This window comes from Silene latifolia, chromosome 8 (genome assembly GCF_048544455.1).
Source record: "Silene latifolia isolate original U9 population chromosome 8, ASM4854445v1, whole genome shotgun sequence".
NCBI classification, from domain to species: domain Eukaryota; kingdom Viridiplantae; phylum Streptophyta; class Magnoliopsida; order Caryophyllales; family Caryophyllaceae; genus Silene; species Silene latifolia.
The window spans coordinates 11,115,410-11,139,671 of record NC_133533.1 but is presented as its reverse complement, the minus strand read 5'-3'; the positions used below and the strand labels follow the sequence as shown (position 1 = coordinate 11,139,671).

Here is a 24,262-nt window from a genome sequence, read left to right as displayed (position 1 = left end):
CTCTCTGGTAATTCTTCCTCGAAATTATTGTCGTTTTACTGTTTACTTTGATCGTTAATTTTTAGTAATTTATCTCTCGAAGATATATGTACGCGTATTATTTGTTTGGATGTTGACGAGTGACGACTATGGTGTGGCCAGAGAACTAAGGACTAAACGTCGTTCAGCGGACAAATCAAGTCTCACTAATATATGTACTCGGTAATTGTATGTCGAGTGTCGACTACCTCCTTTTCAAGTACATTAAAAATATTCTACTGGATTTGCATTTATGATTTCTTAGTTTAGATATGTTGAGAGCTTTTCACAATACGCTGAATATGGTGTTTGCTTGCGGTCGTACAGTTTTTATGTCATTGTCTATATAAATAGACATGAGTTACGATTTACGCTATAGTTTTCGTTCAGCGATAGACTCCCCTGTTCCCTCTTCCTTGTCTATATAAAACACTTCTAAATCACATCTCCGTGTTTGTACCAAACTACCAAAAACAGAGGACACCGTCTTATCTCAATAGAAAATTCGGAATAACCCAGGCACTAATATAAAGGTTGAATTGTTCTATTAGGAAAGCGAAGTCAATTCGGCGTGGTTTTATCATTGTCAATTCAATTTGTGTATATTCAATCCCTACCAATCATGAGCATTGATTTGGTGCATGTTTGCTAAAGTAAGAGCAAGAACCACAAATATCAAAGAAGAAACTAATCAAGTTTTCTCCATTAAAACATCAAGATGTTATCTTAACAGAACGAATTAAATCTCAATCAAGCTCCAATACTTCAATCTCTGAGTCATCACTCTTACGCATTTTCTTAAAAATAGGCTCAGAAATCTTCACCAACCTTTGAATTTTCTGCTCAAACATTCTAGCTTTACCAAATATGTTGTTCCAATCAAGCCATTGCTCCGTTTGCTCGATAACATCATCGATCTTTCTCTTGTCCTTCAAATCGATTTTCCACATATTTTCTCTTGCCTTCTTCTTAATTTCGTCCACATAATTCTCTAACTTGTTCTTTGCCACGGCCGCCTCCTTAAACGCCTCATCATTAACCTTGTACCTTTTAGCTTCTTTCGCCATCCTATTGATCTCCTTTTTTGGCAATCTCGCGCTGTGATTCGTTATAATGACTTGATTCTTATTTTTTGTGTCTAAATCCTCGGCTGTTACAGTCAGAATACCATCAGCATCGATCTCAAATACTGTGTCGAACTTAGGAACGCCCTCAGGTGCTGGAGGAATCCCCTCTAATTTAAAACTTCCAAGGTAGTGGTTTTCGACAGCAATTGGCCTTTCTCCCTCGTATACCCGAAAGAACGCGCAGGCTTGGTTATCTCTCGCTGTTCTAGCTATTGCACTCATCTTTGTCGGTATAAGTGTATTCCGAGGGATTATAACCGACATATCACCAGAGTGAACCTTAATACCAAGAGAAAGAGGAGTTACATCAACAAGTACATGATTTTTCATACCCATTGTGCCAGTTAATACGGCCGCGTGACAGGCAGCGCCATATGCAACAGCCTCGTCTGGATTAATACCTTGGCAGAGATCCTTTCCATTGAAGAAGTCTTGCACCAACCTACGAACCATTGGGGTTCGAGATGATCCCCCAACAAGGACGATTTCATGGACCTCACTTTTCTCGATCTTTGCATCCTTCAAGCACTTGTCGATGGGTTCTAGACAATTCTGAAACAAATCCATATTCAGCTTCTCAAATCTTGCACGAGTTATGGTCGTCGAGAAATCAATCCCCTCAAAAAGACAATCAATGTCAATAGATGTCTCAGGGGTCGAGGAGAGGTTTCTCTTCGCCCTCTCACATGCAGCACGCAACCGCCCTAAAGCTCTTGGATTATCACTCATGTTCTTATTGTGTTTCCTCTCAAATTCCGACATAAAGTGGCTTACCATCCGTTTGTCAAAATCTCCGCCACCAAGGTGTGTGTCACCACTGACAGCTTTCACTTCGAATGCATCTTTTCCAATAGCAACTAAAGAAACATCAAATGTTCCACCACCGAGGTCAAAAACCAAAACATTCTTGGCCGCTTCAACTTCACTGCTAGTAAGCTTTTTGTCAAGACCATAGGCTATGGCAGCAGCTGTTGGTTCATTAATGATGCGCAGAACATTCAACCCAGCAATGGTGCCAGCGTCTTTAGTAGCTTGACGTTGCGCATTATTGAAATAAGCCGGGACAGTGACAACAGCATTCTTGACCTCAGTGCCAAGATAGGCTGTTGCAATGTCCTTCATCTTCGAGAGAATCATAGACGATATCTCTTCAGGAAAGAAATGCTTCTCCTCGTCCTTGAAATTAACCACAATTATCGGTTTCTTGTTGTTTCCAACCTCTTCAGCAATGACTGTGAATGGCCAGAGCATGATATCATCTTGCACCACCTGATCGTTAAATTTTCGACCTATGAGCCGCTTTGCATCTGTCAAAAGAAAAAAGCAAGTCATTCCCGGATCTAGCATACATGTAATACTTACTTATGCAGAGATATCATAGTCATCATAGTTCATAATATACTCCAATTAATGATGCTACTTTGATTATAAGGTCAACATAATAATAGTTACGGAGTACTCCATTACATGTTGGTGATTTAAGAGTAATAATTACCGGTTCATTTGGCGTAATTATGGTTGGTTCATAAATGGGTAATTTCTAAATAATATAATGCGAGTTCGGGAAGTACAGAGTGTACGCTTGCATAATTATTTACAGGATTACGGTATAGTTTTCGTTCGAATAATTGTATCTGAATTTCAGAATAGTTACAACCCTTCAGAAATACATCTCCCTTGTTTCCCTCTTTCCCAAATCCTTTTCAATATGGGTTTCTCATACCCAAGGGGGAGGTGGGTATGAGATTGATACCCATGGGTATCAAGTAATAAAACCCAAAAGCATGAAAAAAAAAACTTAAATGAAACATTTTAAATGAATTTTTTTTACATTTATTTGATCAACTCTTCATTTTCATGATTTTTTAGTATCAAAAATAATTATTTTTAATGTAGATTTTTTTAACTTTAATGAAGTTCGATCTCATTCCATCCAAAATTGAAACAAACACATGATATGAGCAATCAAGTTCCAAACCCATACCACCCGGTATAATTCCTGATTCCAAACCCATAACCACACGCGAACCAAACACCTCCTAAAGGTTACAGAAAAACATAATCTTCCACTGCATCAAAAGAAACATTCTACCAAAATATTTCTATATGTCTAATTTTTGTGCCAAAAATCAGAGGGTACCGTCTTATCCCAATAGGAAATTCAATTTCACCCAGGCACTAATAAGGGTCGAAATATTTCTAGTTGATTCGGTGCGGTTTTATTGTTAATTTATATTCGTGCATATACCATATCTAACATAACATTTACAAAGATTTTATAAAATAAGACAGTACTGTATCTAAACTGAACCCCAATAGAAGCGAAAAAAGTAATTGATGTATCGGTTTAAAATTATGAACAGAGTTCTAAATTGAGTATAACTGAATACGGAGTACAAAATTAGCGGGACAATTTCACCAATTACTGAAAAATAAAACAAGGATAGAAAACAAACCAAAGATAGTGTTAGTAGGGTTCAAGGAAGCCTGGTTGATAGCACCTTCGCCAATAAGCCGCTGGTGTTGGGTGAAAGCGACACAAGACGGCGTGGTACGGTTGCCTAAGTCGTTGGTGATGATCTCAACACGGTCATCTTGCCACACCGCAACACACGAGTACGTGGTTCCAAGATCGATTCCTACAGCAGGCCAATTTCCTACTGCTTTATCCGCCAATTTTGCCATACCTTTGGTATACACGGACTCACGGAGAATTGCGAGGAACTGCAAGTATAGGACAAATTATGTGGGGGAGTTTAGAATTTAAAAGGGTCAATATATCTCGTCTTTTAGATATACGGAAAATTTTAAAGTGCAATGTATCACTTCTTTAGATTGTCTGGAATATTATTATATATCTTAAATATGAGAAAGTATCTTTTGAGTTTTCATGATGTAGTTTACCATCTATGACTTGAGGACCCGAAATGACCTATGACCGCAATTGACCTTCATCAATATGCCCGATCCAAATGTTGACCATGGTTTCAAGAACTAGAGGTAAAGGTGGCAATCGGGTTAGTCGGGTTAGGTTTGGGTCAGGTCATATTGGGTTCGGGTCATATCGGGTCAGCCTGCTCTTTCGGGTTCGGTTATTTCGGATCAAATTATGTATCGGGCCGGGTTTGGATTGAGTCATTGTAGGGTCCGGTTACTTTATCACATTAATTCAATTTTTTTACCATTAAATTTAGTTTTTTTAACCATTATTTGATTTAGTTTTTTTTTTTTTTTTTTTTTTTTGGTGAAATGTAAGATTTTCATTAAAGCGCAAACGAGCTATTACAAGCTATACCATTTTAAGTACACAACATTTTCTTAACTAATCCATGACTGGATTACAAACACATTCTATCTAAATTCAACCAGTTGCGATCACTAATCTTTAGTCCCTGGGTGCATTTAGTAGAAATCATGTTCTTCACCTCCTTCCTTATCTGAGCACAAATGGTTTCAGGTAGAGCTGATCAAATGGCCCAAGTCCATTGGCCCTACCCGGCCCGACCCGCTTTTTTGAAGGGCTTGGGCCTTTAGTTTTGGCCCAAAACAGCCCATGGACCGGCCTAAAAAGGCCCAAAATATTTTGGGGTCGGGTTTGGGCCAAGCATTTGGCCCAAATTTTGGCCCGGCCTGGCCCATATTTATTAATAATGAATATTTTTTCTAATAAAACCTATTAAAGTAGCGTTAAAGTTATACCCAACCCAACTCTTTACAAACTCAAGTATATTTTTTTAGATTTATAAAACAAGGTATAAATAACATAAATCATATATACGAATGCATGATTAAGCATTCTAAAGTGGCGATGTTTGTCTTTATTTTATTTTAGAGAGCAATTCATATGCATTTCATCATATTTTGTACAATTTTATACACTATGTATATTTTAAAAGTTGTAACTGAAGGTATTACGCTAATTATTTCCTAGGGTAAGTCGTAAATTTTAGGGCCCGAAAAAGCCCATTTAGGCCCAAAAGCCCGCATTAGCCCATAAGGGCCGGGTTTGGGCTTGCTAAATAAGTCCACTTGGCCCGGCCCGACCCGACTCACAAAAATGGGCCACTGTTGTTAGAAAGGCCCGACCCAAGCCCGCATTGGCCCGGCCCATGATCACCTCTAGTTTCAGGCCTCAACAAACATATATCAACTTGAACTTTGTTACGTTGCATCCAGATATGGTAGAAAGCTACCAAAACCATACTCATAAAAACCTCCTGCTGCAAAGAGGAAACCTACCAAGTTCCAATCCATGAAATAAGATTTGATCCTGGCAAAACCACCTGACAAATTCCTGCGATATCATTCGGAATCCTCTTACAATATCATTTAGTTATTTTACTATTAAGTCAAACCTATCAATCTAAACATTAAACCACTTTCTTTTTGATCAATAATAAACTTATTAATTGTCGGGTCATCAATTTAATCGATCGGGACAATATCAGGTCGGGTCAAGATTAAGTCAGGTCTGGTTCGGGTTTGGGTCACTAATTATCGGTCTCGGTCGGTTTTGAGACGCAAAACTCTCAAGTTCCATCGGGTCGGGTGTTCTCGGGTTCGGGTCGGATCAGACTTGCTAGCCCTAACTAGAAGAGCGTTATGCCCGATTCATTATATTGTAGAAGATATATAGTATTGCCGAAGTTTATTTTTTTTTGGTACATAAGAGGGGCAAAGCTCTGAAATTAAACACTAACAATACGAGATAACGAAACACCCAAAACATCTTCACTTAGGATCGGACGGAGACTGTGGAGGAGCAAACATAAAAGTAGTAGTTGGAGCCGAATAAACTCCGTGGTTGGTGAGCCAGTCAGCTGTACGGTTGGCTTCTATGAAGGAATGATCAATTTTTACCACTCAACCATACAATTTGATCAATTCTTTGCATCTCTGAACTAGGAGACGAAGACTATTACTTAAGAGCTGATCTCCGTTAACGAAGTCGATACAAGATTTATTATCCATAAAGACGAGAAGATTAATAAGTCGCATCGCACGGGCATGCTCAAGACAGGCTAATAAAGCTCTCATTTCAGCCCTTATTGAATTACAACCCCCCCCCCCCCCACAAGAAAAAAAAAAATGCAGAAACAAAGTTACCAGTATCATAATACCGGCACACCCTGCTGGACCCGAGTTGCCTCGTGAGGCCCCATCCGTGTTTAATAAAAACCATCCAAATGGAGGTGGATACCAACGTACCATGATTTCTTCATAGTTAGAACCTGGTGAAGAGTTGAGAAGCGACTTATAAGGGTCGAACGCATTTTTAGAGGTTGTAAATTGTTGGTGCAGAAAATGTATTGGGGCAATCGGATTTTCATCTCCTCGACCAAACACGGCATTGTTTCTCCATTTTCTGACCCACCAGCATGCGATGGTGAATTTCATCGGCTAGCCATGAGAAGCAAAAGGAGAAGTATTGCGAATATTATCCGTCACCCATTTAGGAATCAGAGTTGAGAAAAATTCATCGGACGATATAGGAAAGCCAAGTTGCAGCCAAATTATAGTAGTAAAAGGGCAAGACCAACTAAGATGTTCAGTAGTCTCATCTTCAGCGAGACATCTAGGACATAAAAGACCGTCTGATAAATCGTGACGGACTCTATTAAAGTTGCACATAATACGACTATGAGCGACAAGCCAAACGAACATACGGATTCGTTGCTGGACCGGTAATTTCCAAATCAGATGCCATTCAATGGTATCGGGTTCGGTTGGGGGTCGTTAGCTCGAATAAAAACAAAGCAGATTTTATAGAAAATTTACCGTTAGAAGTTCTGTTCCAAAAGAAGGCATCTTCGATATACGATGTATATACTAATTTGCGATCTGTAAAATAAATGACAAACACAAAAATGTTAACAAAATAATTTTATTAATTTAAATGTTTCGAGTACAATCTCTAATATGATCCGCTAATAATTCGATCTCCACTAAACTTGAATGACAATGTTTTAAGGAGGGCCGCGATGAATTTATTTCTCCTTTGACGGGATGTTGTTTTCTTCACCTTTGACTGCACGATTTCGAGTGCTTGACGTCGAGATTTGAAGAGATGACCGATTTGATGGAGGAGGGTCGCTTGACTTGATCTCCGTTGATGATTTGATTTGATGGAGGGTCGTTGGATTTGCTCTCCTTTGATGATTTGACTCCTCGGTGACGGTAATGATGGCACGAGAATTGAAATGTTTGGATGTCGATCCTTGGAGATGAGGATTTGATTTGTAGAGAGAATGAGTTATCTAGTCTTCACCTTTTCTCCTCTATTTTTTCCATCCTTGTAAAATGAGGAGGGACGTCGTATTTATAGAGAAGAGCCTCTTAAACCCTAAGCTTCGGTGGATTTGGACTTGATAGCCATTTCAGCCCATTTTAGTGAATTTGACCCATTTCTCGGGTTTTGTCATCTTAAAGAAGCCGACCGGGCTAAAATAATCAAAATGGACTTCCTTAATTAAATTTCGTCCAAGGGTTAATTGATAATCACTACCAACTTTAAACCCCAATTTTGTAATCAATACCGAACTAAAAAAAGGTTCATAATCAATACCAATATATAGTCTCCGACCTATATTCACTACCAAGTCCCCTGAAAATGGCACTTTTCAGGCCAATTTGAAAATTTTGCCCAATTTTATGTATTCTATACCCATTATACCCTTCCCCTTACCTTTACTCCACCATTAACAACCTTAATTTAGCACTGACTACCCTCACTCCCCCCTCACCACCCACCACCCTCCCTCACCACCAACTATCCCAGATGGAAACATGCCACAACCGTCAGAGACACCTAGCATCCTCTACATTGACGACCTAACATTCCCGTCCACAACCGAACCCAACCCACTCCATCCGCAAGCAAATATCACCGTAAGCTCCCACACGTCATCCTCTTAACCACCGTAATTAAACACCCCCTTCCGCCGACCACCATCCTTCCACCCATTTCACCACACTCGCACCACCCCTCTCACACAAAGCATATCCCCGACCTCTCACCACTACACACCACTTATCGGCTATCACTACTTCACACTCCCTTCTTAATTCCGACCAACAATCACACAATGTTACTGCAGATCTGGCATGACACGATGACAGGAGGGTTTTTGAGAAGTAGGAGTCGTCTTTGTGGAGCGGGTAAGGGCCGAGTTCGCTTATGGGATTGAAAGAGGGTGGTGGCGGTTAGTGAGGGTTGTTGTGGGTAAGGGTGTTGGATGGTGAGTGTGGTGGTGGGTAAAGCTAATGGCTCAATGAATGGAATATGGTGGCTTGGTCGGTGATGAACTGATAGGTGTAGTGGGTTGAGGGAGGGTAGTGAGTTGGAGTTATTGCGAAGGGTATTTTAGTCAATATAACTTATTTGTTACCGGAAAATGGGTTTTGGTAGTGAATATAGGTCGGAGACTATATATTGGTATTGATTATTAAACTTTTATTAGTCTGGTATTGATTATAAAATTGGGGCTTAAAGTTGCTAGTGATTATCAATTAACCCTTTCGTCCAAATTAATTATTTTTAGTTTACATTTTCGTTGACGGGTCAACCCTTTGCTCTGGGGCAAGTGAGTAGGCTTCGATTTTTAAGAGCTCTTCTCTCGGCAAATAATTTGAGAACATGTCTCATTTCCATCCTAAAGACTCGTCCCACATATCGCTAACAGTAGTTCCTAGGATATCAGCGGGGATACTCGCAATGGCTTTATCGGCCAAGCTTCCTTCATCTACCCAAGAGTGATCCCAAAAGAGTGTAGTTCTTCTTTACCAACTACGACCGACGCACCTGCTGATACAATCTTGGCTTGAGAAGTACTACCGGTCCAAACATTAGACATATTAGGTTTGGGTTGGAACATGTTAACCTCACAACGACCATTGCAGTCTTTTACTCGGAGTACTCTAGCCCATAGACTATGTGGCTCGGGTAAAACTTGTCATCCCAATTTAGTAAGAAAAGATGTGTTTGCTTGACGAGAAGACCAAATGCCTAGCCCCCGATACTCTTGGGTTTCTGAATAGTTTCCTAGGTAATCAAATGAATTTTTCTTTTAGCTTCATCACCTCCCCATAAAAACCTAAGTGTTTTTCTATCCAATGAATCACAAACTGACCTCGGTATTTTTGACGTCTGCATAATGTAACTAGCCAAGGTAGAAAGTGTGGATTGGACTATGGTGGCTCGACCGGAAAGCAAAAGATATTTAGTTTGCCATCCCGCTAGGCGCTTGTCAAACTTTTCTTCTAAATGTGCAAAAGTGGCTCGAGTAACTCGACCATTAATAGTAGGTACTCCAAGATACGTACCCAGATCCTTAGTAATATCGAAACCTAAATAATTTGTGGGCGCTTCTTGTTCTGTTGACGGCATATTGCCACAGTTTATTTGATGATTGTATTTTTTTCATGTTAAAAGGTGGAAATACATTGACACATTTTATCATTAGATTAACTCAAATGGAAGAGTTGGAGCTTGTACATGTAGACAACTTGCCACAAAACGTTATTCATTAATTTGGAGGAGATATCTTCTCCATTTTTTAAAAAGAAATGGAGTGTTCATTTCCTGTCACCGGTTTGGATTGCATTTTGAACCCATATAAATGATACTAAACTTATGTATAAAACTAAAGGATTAATGGAAGTTAAAAAGAAAATCCCCTATTTACTAAATGAATAGGTGAACTCACAAGTTTACCTCCAAAAAGCATCTTTTTAATTAAGGAAGCTATTGATTATTTAATTGTATTTACTAAAATAGGAAATTAATAATTATAATCTTATCTTTATAAATACCAACTCATTGAAGACGGCGATATCCGTAACAAGCTTGTGACGGATACCATTTTCTCTCACAAAATACTCATGAGAGGTGAGTGGGGAAGCACATGGGGGTGCCCCACCTTGTCCCCTCTCTCTTTTTGTGAGAGGTATTAGCTCGTCACAAGCAAGACGCTTTGTATAATAAAATACACTAGATTTAACCCGCGCAATTTTGCGCGGGGTTGCTTTTAAAACATTGTTATTATAAAAATCTTTAAAAGTATATGTAATGTACGTTATATATGTCATGTTTGGCCTGTTTATAGTTATAGAGGGATATCCCCGTCTATAATGAGAATTTGTGATGTTATAAATGTCATGTTTATAATTCATATATTTAATTGATTATAGGGTGTTTGGATTACTTTTTTCAAAGAATAAAATAGACACATTTAAACCGCTAATTTCTGATGTACCTCTTTTATTAATATGTCTTGTACTCTAGATGGATAACTCACTTCTTAAACATCATATTGTCATTTAAACTGTGTTGTTTAATGATCGTGTTTACATTATGTCACCAATCATCCGTCTTGTTTATTGGCTTGAATCAACTATAATTATCAGAGTTGAACTGAATTGTTTATCTTTAATATTTTTATTTATTAGTAAATTGATAGTTGTATTTAGTATTTCATATTTAATAATGTTTATTAATAAAAATGTGATTTTTATCAATTGTTGTAATATTATTTACTTTAACCAATTATTGTAATTTGTTGTAATTATATTTAATTTTGCCAATTATTATAATTAAACTTTTGATTGTATATTATTTTGTATTGCATAATTTGATAATCGTATTGTATTATTTACGTATTAATTTTTTGTTATAAAAACTAAGGGGGCGTTTGGTTCAATAGCATGGAATGGAATGAATTGGAATATGAATCCATAATGGTATAGGGTTCCAAATTCATCCCCTCATAAACTTATTTGGTTCATTTTAAAATTAAAGAAAGGAGGAATGGAGTTTGATATCAAGAGGGGAAGCTGGGTATGAGATTCTAGGGAGTTGGAATGGAGTTAGGCTATGTTTGGCACGACACTTCAGGTAGCTTATTTGACCAAAATAGCTTATTTGACCAAAATTTCAGCTACCTGATTTGTTTGCAAGTGTTTGACAAGTAGCTTATTTGGTCAAATAAGGTATCTGAAGTGAAATGCTACCTCAGGTAGCATTTGGGAAATCAGGTACCTGAAATGCCTTATTTTCCATTTTGTACCCCTTTATTCTATAATATTAAATAATTTTCATATCCTTTTACGTCATTTTACCAAAATCAGCTACCTTTTCAGCTAGTTTGCCAAACACATTTTTATATAATCGATTACCTTATCGGCTCTAATTTTCACTACCTTATCGATTACCTTTTCGGTTTCGATTAGCTTTTCGGTTTTTCGCTACCTTTTGTTTTCAATACCTTTTCAGGTAGTTTTGCCAAACAGAGCTTTAGAATCCATTGGGTATCTAAGGCTCCGTTTGGCAAGGCATTTCAGGTACCTGATTTGGTCAAAGTAGCTTATTTGACCAAAATTCCAGGTACCTTATTTTTTTGTACGCGTTTGGCAAGTAGCTTATTTAACCAAATAAGCTACCTGGAATAAAATGCTACCTAGAGTAGCATTTGAGATTTCAGGTACCTGTTTTGATTTAATTTTCCGTTTTTACCCCCTTAAATTTATACTATTAAATAATTATCATATCCTTTTACGTTATTTCATCAAAATCAGTTACCTTTTCAGTTAGTTTGCCAAACATTTTTTTATATAATCAGCTACTTTATCAGTTCCTAATTTTCACTACCTAATCGATTATCTTTTCGTGTTTCGATTACCTTTTTCGCTTTTCGGCTACCTTTTCGTTTTCATAACTTTTCAATTAGTTTTACCAAACAGAGCCTAACTCCATTCCAAAAGACTCCAACCAAACATTGGAATGAAGCAAATTCATTCCAAGAGAGTCAACCAAACACTTCCTAAGGTGAGCAAAGAATAAACAACATAAATCAGAAAGAAATTAATTGAGATGTGAAGTAATGGGTCCACCATCACTGCTTTTTTGGAAAAACAAAAATTAAAAAATAAACTTGTGCATGATGAGGTGGATGAATGAGGATACTTTAAATGTTTTGGTATTTATAAAGATAAGATTATAATTATTAATTTCCTATTTTAGTGAATACAATTAAATAATCAATAGCTTCCTTAATTAAAAAGATGCTTTTTAGAGGGAAACTTGTGAGTTCACCTATTTATTTAGTAAATAGGGGATTTTCTTTTTAACTTCCATTAATCCTTTAGTTTTATACATAAGTTTAGTATCGTTTATATGGGTTCAAAATGCAATCCAAACCGGTGACAGAAAATGAACACTCCAATTCTTTTTAAAAAATGGAGAAGATATCTCCTCCAAATTAATGAATAACGTTTTGTGGCAAGTTGTCTACATGTACAAGCTCCGACTCTTCCATTTGAGTTAATCTAATGATAAAATGTGTCAATGTATTCCCACCTTGTAACATGAAAAAAAAAATACATATCATCAAATAAACTGGCAATACTATAAATCTTCTATAATATAATGAATCGGGCATAACGCTTGTTAGGGGAATATTACGATAATATTATCGTAATCGAAATAATATATGTATTAGAATAATTATATTATATTGCGATATTAGTTGATACGATTTAGATCTCGTGAGTACTATAAATATCGAGCCAATGTAATCTTTCGAGATACGAACGAACAATATCAATTATCAATAACATTTGTTTTTATGAACTATCCCCTCTCTATTTTTAATATGGTATCAGAGCCTCACGCTCTTGAGGCCTAAAAACGAACTTCCGCTACCCTGCCGGGGGGCTAATGAATTACGGTGCCCTCCGGCGGGATTTTATTATGATGATCTTTTTTTCATTTGAAAAAAAAAAAAAAAAGTTCAAACGATCGATTTATTGAGCAATTTTGTTAGTTTCAAAAACAATTACGTGGCTCTTGTACACTAATGTGTTTAGTTTGATCTATGATTGATCAGACAATACCACTTTTGATGATGATGCACTGATGCGTCGTTATAACAATTATCAGTGACTGACTTGGTTCACGGTATTTTGGATTGACGATTTGATTCGAAAAATTGCGAAACTCGGTCTGGCGAGTCCTATACGCATTGACTAGCGAGTTACGCACCGACATTTGTCAACTTCGAAAAAATGCAAATTTCTTGACAACGAAATTTCAACGATTTGGTCGCTTCGAAAAGCGATGGCATTCTCATCCGACGAAACCGATTCGAAAAGAGAGTCGTTTCTCTTTGTTACCTTGCAAACCCATGGAAATTTTGACAAATTACCATGGGTTTGAGGGGGGATGTTAGGGGAATATTACGATAATATTATCGTAATCGAAATAATATATGTATTAGAATAATTATATTATATTGCGATATTAGTTGATACGATTTAGATCTCGTGAGTACTATAAATATCGAGCCAATGTAATCTTTCGAGATACGAACGAACAATATCAATTATCAATAACATTTGTTTTTATGAACTATCCCCTCTCTATTTTTAATAACGCTCTTCTAGTTAGAGCTAGCAAGTCTGATCTGGCCCGAACCTGAGCAAATCCGGCCCGGTAGAACTTGAGAATTTTACGACTCGAAACCGACTTGACTCGACACGATCCGATAATCAGTAACCCAAACGGCCAGATCCAACCCGATTTTGACTCGGACCGATATTGACTCGGGTAAATTGATGACTCGACAATTATTAAGCTTAATATTGATCAAAATAAAAGTGATTTAGTGTTTAGATTGATAGATTTGACTTAATAGTGAAATAATTAAACCAAATAATGGTTAAAAACTAAATTTAATGGTAAAAATTTGAATTAATGTGATAAAGTAACCGGACGCGATAATGACCCATTCCAAACCCGAGCCGATATATCATTTGACCCGAAATGATCCAACACGAAAGAGTAGGCTAAACCGAACAAGATATGACTCGACCCAACTTGACCCCGACCCAAACCCAACCCGACTGATCCGATTGCTACCTCTACTTCTAGTTCTTGGAACCATGGTCAACATTCGGATCGGGCATATTGATTTAGGTCAATTTCGGTCATAGGTCATGTTCGGGTCATCAATTCATAGATTGTAAACTACATCAAAACTCAAAAAATACTTGCTCATTTTTTGGATATCGTAATATTCGTAAACAATCTAAAGGACTTTTAAATTCTCCGTATATCAAAAGACGCGAGATACATTGCACTTTTAAATTCTCCGTATATCAAAAGACGAGATACATTGTACTTTTAAATTCTAAACTCCCGCACATAATTTGTCCTATACTTGCAGTTCCTCGCAATTCTCCGTGTATACCAAAGCTATGGCAAAAATGGCGGATAAAGCAGTAGAAAATTGGCCTGCTGTAGGAATCGATCTTGGAACCACATATTCATGTGTAGCAGTATGGCAAGATGACCGTGTTGAGATCATCACCAACGACTTAGGCAACCGTACGACGCCGTCTTGTGTCGCATTCACCCAACACCAGCGGCTTATTGGCGAAGGTGCTATCAACCAGGCTACCATAAACCCTACTAACACTGTCTTTGGTTTGTTTTCTATCCTTGTTTAAATTTTCTTAATCGGATAATAAATGAAATTCGGAATTGTATTTTACTCCCTCTATCCCAATCATTTGTTTTCTTTTTTATTCTTTGTGAGGAGTATTTTAATCGAAGGCAAACAAATGATTATGACGGAGGGAGTACTAAACATACCCAGTATTCTACCCTCCGTCTCGTTCCATTTTTACCTTCATTTTCCTTTCCGTATGGATCAATTAAAAACGATATATGAATGGAGCCACAGAGGCAATTCCAAGATTTAGTTGGCTAGGGGCGTTCATTAAATGTTTGAAATGACGGATCTAAGTTTCCGATGATGAATTTCGAGTTCATAAATTACAGAGATTTCCGATAATGGAACCAATGACCTCTCTTAATCCTATATACTCCGTATTATTTTGTTCTCGTAGCCCTAATTTCATTAATTGGTGAAATTGTCCCGCTATTTTTTGTACTCCGGGTTCAGTTTTACTAAATTTAGAACTATGTTCGTAATTTTGAACCGATACATCAATTACTTTTTTCGCTTCTAAATAAATATTGGGATTCAGTTTAGATACAGTACTGTTATTTTTTAAAATCTTGGTAAATGTTGTTCCACTTGTCATTTAGTAAATGATTCATTTCTTTTTCCTTGGTCTTTGTGCCAAAACCAAAGAACGGAAGGATTATTATGTTGACCTTATAGTCAAAGTAGCATCCTCAATGGGAGTATATTATGAACTATGATGGCTATGATGATCTCTGCATAAGTAAGTATTACATGTATGCTAGCTCCCGGAATGACTTGCTTTTTTCTTTTGACAGATGCAAAGAGGCTCATTGGTCGAAAATTTAACGATCAAGTGGTGCAAGATGATATCATGCTCTGGCCATTCACAGTCATTGCTCAAGATGTTGGAAACGACAACAAGAAGCCGATCATTGTGGTTAATTACAAAGACGAGGAGAAGCATTTCTTTCCTGAAGAGATATCGTCTATGATTCTCTCGAAGATGAAGGACATTGCAACAGCCTATCTTGGCACTGAGGTCAAGAATGCTGTTGTCACTGTCCCGGCTTATTTCAATAATGCGCAACGTCAAGCTACTAAAGACGCTGGCGCCATTGCTGGGTTGAATGTCCTACGCATCATTAATGAACCGACAGCTGCTGCCATAGCCTATGGCCTCGACAAAAAGCTTACTAGTGGTGAAGTTGAAGCGGTCAAGAATGTTTTGGTTTTTGACCTCGGTGGTGGAACATTTGATGTTTCCTTGGTCGCTATTGGAAAAGATGCATTCGAGGTGAAAGCTGTTGGTGGTGACACACACCTTGGTGGCGGAGATTTTGACAAACGGATGGTAAATTATTTCATTGCCGAGTTTGAGAGGAAACACAATAAGAACATGAGTGATAATCCAAGAGCATTAGGCAGGTTGCGAGCAGCTTGTGAGAGGGCGAAGAGGAACCTCTCCTCGACCCCTGAGACATCTATCGACATTGATTGTCTTTTTGATGGGATTGATTTCTCGACGACCATAACTCGTGCACGATTTGAGAAGCTGAATATGGATTTGTTTCAGAATTGTCTAGAACCCATCGGCAAGTGCTTGAAGGATGCAAAGATTGAGAAAAGTGAGGTCCATGAAATCGTCCTTGTTGGGGGATCATCTCGAACCCCAATTGTTCGTCGGTTGGTGCAAGACTTCTTCAATGGAAAGGAGCTCTGCCAAGGTATTAATCCTGACGAGGCTGTTGCATATGGGGCTGCCTGTCACGCGGCCGTATTAACGGGCACAATGGGTTTGAAAAATCACGTACTTACTGATGTTACTCCTCTTTCGCTTGGTGTTAGGGTGTACTCGGGTGAAATGATGGTTATAGTCCCTCGAAACACAGCTATACCCTTAAAGATGAATGGGCGGATTGTAACGGCGTTTGACAACCAAACCACTGTGTCATTCCGGGTGTTCGAAGGGGAAAAATCTATTGCTAATGAAAACCACTACCTTGGAATGTTTAAATTAGAGGGGATTCCTCCAGCACCTGAGGGCGTTCCTAAGTTCGACACAGTATTTGAGATCGATGCTGATGGTATTCTGACTGTATCAGCCGAGGATATAGACACAAAAAATAAAAATCAGGTCACAATCACGAATCACAGCGCGAGATTGCCCAAAAAGGAGATCAATAGGATGGTGAAGGAGGCAAAGAGGTACAAGGTTGATGATGAGGCGTTTAAGGAGGCGGCCAAGGCAAAGAACAAGTTAGAGAATTATGTGGACGAAGTTAAGAAGAAGGCAAGAGAAAATATGTGGAAAATCGATTTGAAGGACAAGAGAAAGATCGATGATGTTATCGAGCAAACAGAGCAATGGCTTGATTGGAACAACATATTTGGTAAAGCTAGAATGTTTGACCAAAAAATTCAAAGGTTGGTGAAAATTTCTGAACCTATTTTTAAGAAAATGCGTAGGAGTGATGACACAGAGATTGAAATATTGGAACTTGATTGAGTTAAAATTTGTTCTGTTAAGAACTTGATTAGTTTTTTATTTGATATTCACTGTGAATTGCTCAACGTACGAAATTGTGTGTAAAATAGGCAACATATTCTGAGTTAAAAGTAATTGTGTAACCATTAACAAATAAACGAACTTGATTAGTTTTTTATTTGATATTTCATTTCAATGTCTCATTTTGTGTCGCATTAGTTCTTCATTTGACACATAACCATTAACAAATAAAAGTAATTGTGTAATTATAATAAGAGGATTTATATGTCAGAAGATAAAGGTAGTTGGATTCAAGATGAGACACGAAAATGAGTATTTAGTTACAAAGATGGATTATATTATGAAATAAGAATGGATTAAATGGATTATATTACTAAAATGGAGTTCGTTTAAAACCTTTTATATAAAATGAGTTCACGTTATTGTGTTTCAGTTCATGGACTATGCAACAAGTTGTATACTTTATATAGGTCTAAGGGGGAATCGATATACCACATAGCGACTTCTGCATTTTCGCTACATTGTGTTGCCCGTAATCAACCTAATTGTTTTGATAATTACAATCATTTTACTTTTACAAACTAAATAATTGTTTTGATAAATTACATGTGACAAATGTAATATCTCAACTTCACAAATATTTCAAAAAATTAATGGTCAAAATTAACAATCAAAATAAAAAGAGACATTTATAAAATGTGCAATAACTCACACCACAAAATAGAAAAGAACATCCCCATCTTAATCAACCTCATTTAAACTAGTGACTCGCATCTTCCTCAAAACATCATCAAAAGCACTCTTAAGCTCATCCATCTTTTGCTCAAACATAGACGCATCACCACAAAGATGATTCCAATCCAACCATTCAATTGTCAGCTCAATTGCATTCTCCAACGATCTATTCTCCTCCTTATTAAGCCTATCGCGATATCGTCTTGCCATCAACCTAACCTCCTCGATGTAATTCTCTAAGTCGGTCTTAGCTTTTACCGCCCTTTTGAACTCATCGTCATGAGCTTTGTACATCTCACCCTCTTTCACCATCCTATCGATCTCGTCCTTTGTTAGTCTTCCGCTATGCTCGGTGATAGTAATCTGGTCCTTGTTATTGGCGCCGATCAGGTTAGCTGACACGGTCAGGAGACCATTAGCATCGATCTCGAAGCAGACTTTGAACTTAGAGGCGCGTTCGGGTCCTGGTGGTATATTGTACAAATTGAACACGCCCAAGAAATTGTTGTCTTTGGCTATGTGTCTTTCACCCTCATAGACAGGAAAACTCATTGCAGTCTGGTTATCATATGCTGTTTCTAATTTCCCAAACATCTTAGTTGGGATTGTTGTGTTTCGAGGAATAATAACAGTCATCGATTTATCATAAAGCTCAATGCCAAGTGATAAAGGAGTAACGTCGACAAGCACGGTATCCTTTAGATCACCAGCACCAACTATAATTGCAGCATGAGAAGCGGCTCCATAGGCAACCGCCTCATCCGGGTTGATACTCTCACAAAGTTCTTTACCAAAGAAGTAATCTCGCAACAATTGTTGAACCTTTGGGATCCGGGTGGACCCTCCGACCAGGACTATATCATGCACATCAGTTTTTCCCATTTTCGCGTCCTTTAAACATTTTTCCACGGGGATTAGACATTTTTCGAATAAATCAAGATTTAGCATCTCAAACCGTGCACGTGTTACCGTTGAACAAAAGTCTATCCCATCGAAGAGACAATCAATCTCGATTGATGTTTCAGTAATCGAAGAAAGGTTCCTCTTAGCCCTCTCACATGCGGCTCTTAACCTTCCAAGGGCCCTCGGATTGTCGCCCATTGTCTTCTTGTGTTTCCTCTCAAATTCGGCCACAAGGTAGACCACCAATCGCGTGTCAAAATCACCTCCACCAAGGTGGGTATCACCACTCACTGCTTTAACCTCAAATGCATCTTTTCTGACCGACACTAAAGAGACATCGAAGGTCCCGCCACCAAGATCAAACACCAAAATGTTTTTTGCCACCTTATTTTTGTAGCCAGTAAGCTCCTTGTCAAGACCATAGGCAATTGCAGCAGCGGTGGGCTCATTAATAATGCGTAGAACATTGAGCCCAGCAATTACTCCGGCGTCTTTAGTCGCTTGGCGTTGTGCATCATTGAAATAAGCAGGAACGGTAACAACAGCATCCTCAACTTCTTTACCTAGGTAGGTTTCGGCAATCTTTTTCATCTTCTCTAGAATCATTGACGATATTTGTTCTGGGGAAAATTGCTTCTCTTCATCCTTATAGGTCACCAAAATTACAGGGTTGTTACCATTATTAGTATCATTAGGCTCGGAAATGACTTTAAATGGCCAATACTTCATATCATCCTGAACTATAGGGTCATCAAATTTTCTTCCAATTAGTCTCTTTGCATCTGTCATTCATTCATACGAATGATTAATCATCAAGGTTATAATATGAAAAATTTAGGGCTCGTTTAGAATGGGGGTGATGATTAAAGGAGTAATGAAGGGTAAAATTTGAACAAATGGGACGAGATTGGTAGTTAGTGGTGGTTGTGACTTGTGAGGGTGGAAATAGAAGGTAAGGGAGGAATTATTATTAACTCCGGAGCTAGGGAACTATTATTCCCCTTATGGAAGGACTATTACCCTATCTTCCCCCATTCCTATCTACAACGATACTACCATCACTTTCCTTCTTTTTTTTAGTTCATTTAAGCTCCATTTACTCACGTAATTATTTCTCCATCCCAAACAAGCCCTTAGGTTTACATTTTAAGTGAGAAAGACTTCTCAGGGCCAAGGTTTGCAGCAGCAAGAGCGGTGTCGCTCATACTAGTGTGAACAACAAAAACTAGGGTGTACAACGGTAAAGCAAAGCAAAAGGCTTAATCAACATAAGCTAGTCCTTAATCGATTGCATTCTCGCTTTCCTATTTGACACGGTAGAATGAAAAATTACCGAATGACTCTGTGAGGTGGTTAGCTGAAAGCGAAAGATTAACTCAAAATGGAGAAGGGGTGCCCCCACAGGGATAAGTGTTGAGCTCTATTCCCATGTGGGGGGAAAAGTCACACATCGACGGATTAATTAGTGAGAAGACATGTTTATAAGTTAGTAGGCTACTCCTGTTATCACCAAGAAGCTCAGTTGCTTGTGGGTCTGTGTCTCACTTGTTCAGTAATCCCGTTGTGAAGGACGTCAATAAGTGGTATCAGAGCCGATGGTTCGGCTTGGGCGACACCTATGTCAGGTGATGATATGACAATGATGCCTCCCCTTGGGTTAACCAGAGATGATGCGGATCGAGTAGACTGGTTAGCCGGGTGCGGAATAACTATCGAGTGAGGAGGTGTTTACCAACACACATGGGGCAAAAGTCGCACATCGACGGATTAATAGTGATGAACATGTTTGTAAGCTAGTGGAACCCCACTTGCTAGTGGACTTGTCCGTCTCCTCCGGCCTTTTAAATTGGTATGTATTGTAGAGAGTTTGACCAAATTTGGTATTGAACCCCATTTATATTGTCCCTTGGACTAAAAAGTTGGACACTTCTTTCATCCCATGCATTAACAGAGACAATTAAAAAGCATCGATAAAACATACTTCACTATTCCGGTCATTAAATTATGCTTGTTTTTGGCCTAAAGACGAAGAACAGAGAAGGGGGTCAATTATTGGATGATAAGTGGGCCAAATTGATTGAGTTTAGAGAATCAAATTGCCTATCAAAGGCATTCCAAAAATAGAAAGGTAAATATTTGATTGAAACTCAAAAATGGAATAGGTAAACAAATGATCGGGACAGAGGGAGTAGTATTTGTCACAAACGAAGGTCTCGGGTTCAAGTCCCGGGAATGCAACAATGTTAAAACTCATGAGGGAGTGCTTTACCGTCCTAGTGGTCCTATCCGGCTCGAATCCGAACTAAAGCGGATGGTATACCAAAAAAAAAAACGAAGGTAAAAAGTGAAAACACGAGATTAAGAACAAACCAAAGATAGTGTTGGTAGGGTTCATGGCGGCCTGGTTTTTTGCAGCTTCGCCAATGAGGCGATGGGTTTGAGTGAAAGCGACCCAAGACGGTGTCGTGCGGTTGCCCAAGTCATTAGTGATGATCTCAACCCGACCGTGTTGCCATACCCCGACACATGAGTAGGTGGTTCCAAGATCGATCCCAATAGCAGGCTGATTTTGGTTTCTTTTGGGAGTTGTCCTCTTATTCCACCAACTCTCATCTTTCTTCTTCGAAGTTGAAACTGACAAACTCATCTCCTTCAACTCAATTTCAATACCCCTTCGTCCCCGTATTGTTTACCTTTTTATTCTGTATGATTGGAATGAACGGAGTAATTGTTTTCTTATCTAGAAATGGAGAGAGTTGCTGGTAAGCTTTTAGAATTTAAGCGTGGGATTGGTATATAAGTTGGATTAGTAGTTGGTTTTCTTTAGACTTTGTCAATTATTTGTCGAAGAATCATATATACTCTGTCTTACCAATTGATTTTAGAGCACCTGGTCTCTAGCAATTTACTCCGTCGAAGAAATCATTAAGATTTATTAATTCATATATTGAATTGGTAGGATAATCCATTAGTAATAAACTCCATAATAACGTCACTAATAACAAGACTAATTCAATAAGAATATGATCTAACTTAGTCTAAGATAATGTTATGCATCAACATGAGACTGATGAACGAGAATAGTCGTCATCTAGCAATAAAACTTAAACTTTTAGTTTGGATTTCATTCTGTGTCGAAATTCGATTCTCATGAGTTTGGGAGATAACCAATACTATATATTAATTCCAGAAATCAAGGGACTTCAATGTAATTAAATAAATCTATACAAATTAATTATACTATATAGTTTTTAATCACTAGCGCCGTGTGATGGACCTGAACAAGGGACTTCAATGTAAATATTATATAGTTTTGGGTTGAAGTATAAATTTAAAGAACATCAGAATATGGTGAGTTTCTTTAAATAAACAGGCTCTACTTATGATATTAATTAGTATAAAGATGTTAATTATTTAACATACACAAATATAATATAAGTCGTTATATTTTGGATATTATTAAAAGGTAAATAAATCATTTTAGATTTCCAAAAAATATAATATTCCAGTAATTCATTAGATTTGTAATTTAATTAGTAAATAATAATTGCTCTTAAATAATATTCTAATCTAATATTTCAGATTTCTTAAAGTATATAACTTTAATACAACTATATAATCATCAACTAATATGATAGTAACCACCCATGTAAGTAGTAAAAGCAACAATAGTAGAAACAGTAGTGAAAGTCATACTATTAGCAACGGGAGTAGTGAAATTAACAGTAATAAATGTGGGAGTTGTGAAAGAAAAAATAATGAGGGCGGGAGTAGTGAAAGTAATAGTAGTCACAGCATATGCAAGTAACAATAGAAACAACGGAGAGAGTATGAAAAATTAATTAACAATTCGATTATTAATTTATTTAAATATATGAGTTTGACAAAACTAACGGATTAACCGTAAAAATAGTAGGTAGTTAAAGAAACAACCGTAACCGAAAAAGTACTGAACGTAATAGTATTAACAGGGGATGTAGTGAAAGTAATAATATTAACAGCGGAAGTGGTAATTGTGTCTCATAATTTGTTGATTAATTTTACATCTCATCATAATTTCAAGATATAAATTGTAAATGTATGTGTTAACAAATTTAGTGAATCATATTTCATATAAAATAAATTTTAAATGGTAAATAAAGGTAGCCCGGGCATAGCCGGGCATCAAACCTAGTGTTATGTATTATGAACGATGTATAGGAATATAAACGTGATTATTAGTGTAAATATGTAAATATTTAATACCGTATCTTTAGTATTATCGTTAGCCACGTATTTAGGAAACGTATATTGATAATATTGTATATTGACAAGTATATATATGAAGTTTAGCTAATCACCCTAATTAGGGGATTACACATTAACATGGTATCAGCTAGGTTATGATAGAAACCCTAGATCGATTGCCTCCTTGCTTCGGCAGTTTTCTTTTTCTTCCCCAAAATCAAACAACCTATTTCGATGGGTGATAAATTAGAAACACCACCAGCCACAAAGCCTCCTCTCCACCCCGTGTTTACTGTCTCCAATATACAGCACAAGATCCGTGTTCTCGACGGAATCAAGGTCACTTATGCGTCATGGGTTCACCTATTTACGCTTCATGCCAAGGCTTAAAAAGTCGTATCTCATATCGACGACACCAAGCCACCCGCTTCTGATGCCGCCGAATACAATGATTGGTGTGAAATTGACGCTCACGTCCTCCAATGGATCTATGGGACGATGAGTGACGACCTTCTTCCCCGAGTCCTTGAAGACGAGTCCACGGCGTATAAGGCATGGTTGCGTGTTCAAGCGATTTTTCTTAGCAACAAGGGTGCTCGGGCCGCTGCTTTGGAAAGCGAGTTTAACAACATCAAACCTGCTAATTTACCTTCCCTTGATGCTTATTGCCAGCGTTTGAAGAATCTTGCTGGCCAATTAAAAGACGTCGGAGCAGCTGTGAACGATCAGCGACTCGTATTGCAGTTAGTCCGAGGTCTCCCTTCTTCTTACGACACCGTCACATCATATATCAACCAGACTCTGCCTACTTTTGAAACGGCCGGAAGTATGCTTGAGTTGGAGTTGCATCGACAAAGTGCTCGTGATGATGTTTCGCCCTCCTCTGAAGCGTTAGTCGTCTCAAATCCGCCCTCCTCTAATTCTTCGGGGTGGGGTGATTCGTCAAAGCCGTCACAACAAGCACCTCGCTCGTCTAATTATCGAGGTAATAATTATGATCCAAATTTTAATAACAATAATTACAATCGTCGCCGTGACAATCGTAATAATAATAATTACAATAAGTCACGGCCTGACCTGGGTCGTCTGTCTCTGCCCCGTCGTGGCCATCTGCCAGCCCCTGGCCGTACCCCTGGAACCTCCCACCATGTCCTTATCCTACTTTTCCAGGTTGGTCGCAGCCATGGTAGACGTGGGGTGCTCCTCGACAACCGCGACAGATGCGACCTGTTGGTCGAGGGAATTCTGGGCAAGCTCAT

The 24,262-nt window shown here is 38.1% G+C and overlaps 3 protein-coding genes across 3 annotated transcripts; 1 reads left to right on the top strand and 2 right to left on the bottom strand.

Moving 5' to 3' along the window:
• Window positions 1-636: 636 nt before the first annotated feature.
• On the bottom strand, window positions 637-3,929 carry LOC141594110 (heat shock 70 kDa protein 18-like). The gene is made up of 2 exons (XM_074414303.1): window positions 3,602-3,929; window positions 637-2,452 (listed from the first exon to the last, which is right to left on the bottom strand). Exons 1-2 carry the CDS (start codon window positions 3,828-3,830, stop codon window positions 765-767), a joined length of 1,917 nt encoding a protein of 638 aa, XP_074270404.1. The 5' UTR covers window positions 3,831-3,929; the 3' UTR covers window positions 637-764.
• Window positions 3,930-14,271: 10,342 nt separating this feature from the next.
• Window positions 14,272-17,138, top strand: LOC141594665 (heat shock 70 kDa protein 18-like). Its single transcript, XM_074414666.1, has 2 exons — window positions 14,272-14,625; window positions 15,448-17,138. Exons 1-2 carry the CDS (start codon window positions 14,397-14,399, stop codon window positions 17,136-17,138), a joined length of 1,920 nt encoding a protein of 639 aa, XP_074270767.1. The 5' UTR covers window positions 14,272-14,396.
• Window positions 17,139-17,879: 741 nt separating this feature from the next.
• Window positions 17,880-21,186, bottom strand: LOC141594664 (heat shock cognate 70 kDa protein-like). The gene is made up of 2 exons (XM_074414665.1): window positions 21,147-21,186; window positions 17,880-19,558 (listed from the first exon to the last, which is right to left on the bottom strand). The coding sequence occupies exons 1-2, from the start codon at window positions 21,169-21,171 to the stop codon at window positions 17,880-17,882; spliced, it is 1,704 nt and encodes a 567-aa protein (XP_074270766.1). The 5' UTR covers window positions 21,172-21,186.
• Between the last annotated feature and the right edge of the window lie 3,076 nt (window positions 21,187-24,262).

Excerpts from the sequence above, each read along its gene's own strand:
- LOC141594110 (XM_074414303.1), bottom strand. The coding sequence starts at position 3,830 with ATGGCAAAATTGGCGGATAAAGCAGTAGGAAATTGGCCTGCTGTAGGA. Across the intron at positions 2,453-3,601 it reads CCCTACTAACACTATCTTTG|ATGCAAAGCGGCTCATAGGT; the intron begins GTTTGTTTTCTA and ends TTCTTTTGACAG.
- LOC141594665 (XM_074414666.1), top strand. The coding sequence starts at position 14,397 with ATGGCAAAAATGGCGGATAAAGCAGTAGAAAATTGGCCTGCTGTAGGA. Across the intron at positions 14,626-15,447 it reads CCCTACTAACACTGTCTTTG|ATGCAAAGAGGCTCATTGGT; the intron begins GTTTGTTTTCTA and ends TTCTTTTGACAG.
- LOC141594664 (XM_074414665.1), bottom strand. The coding sequence starts at position 21,171 with ATGAACCCTACCAACACTATCTTTG. Across the intron at positions 19,559-21,146 it reads CCCTACCAACACTATCTTTG|ATGCAAAGAGACTAATTGGA; the intron begins GTTTGTTCTTAA and ends AATGAATGACAG.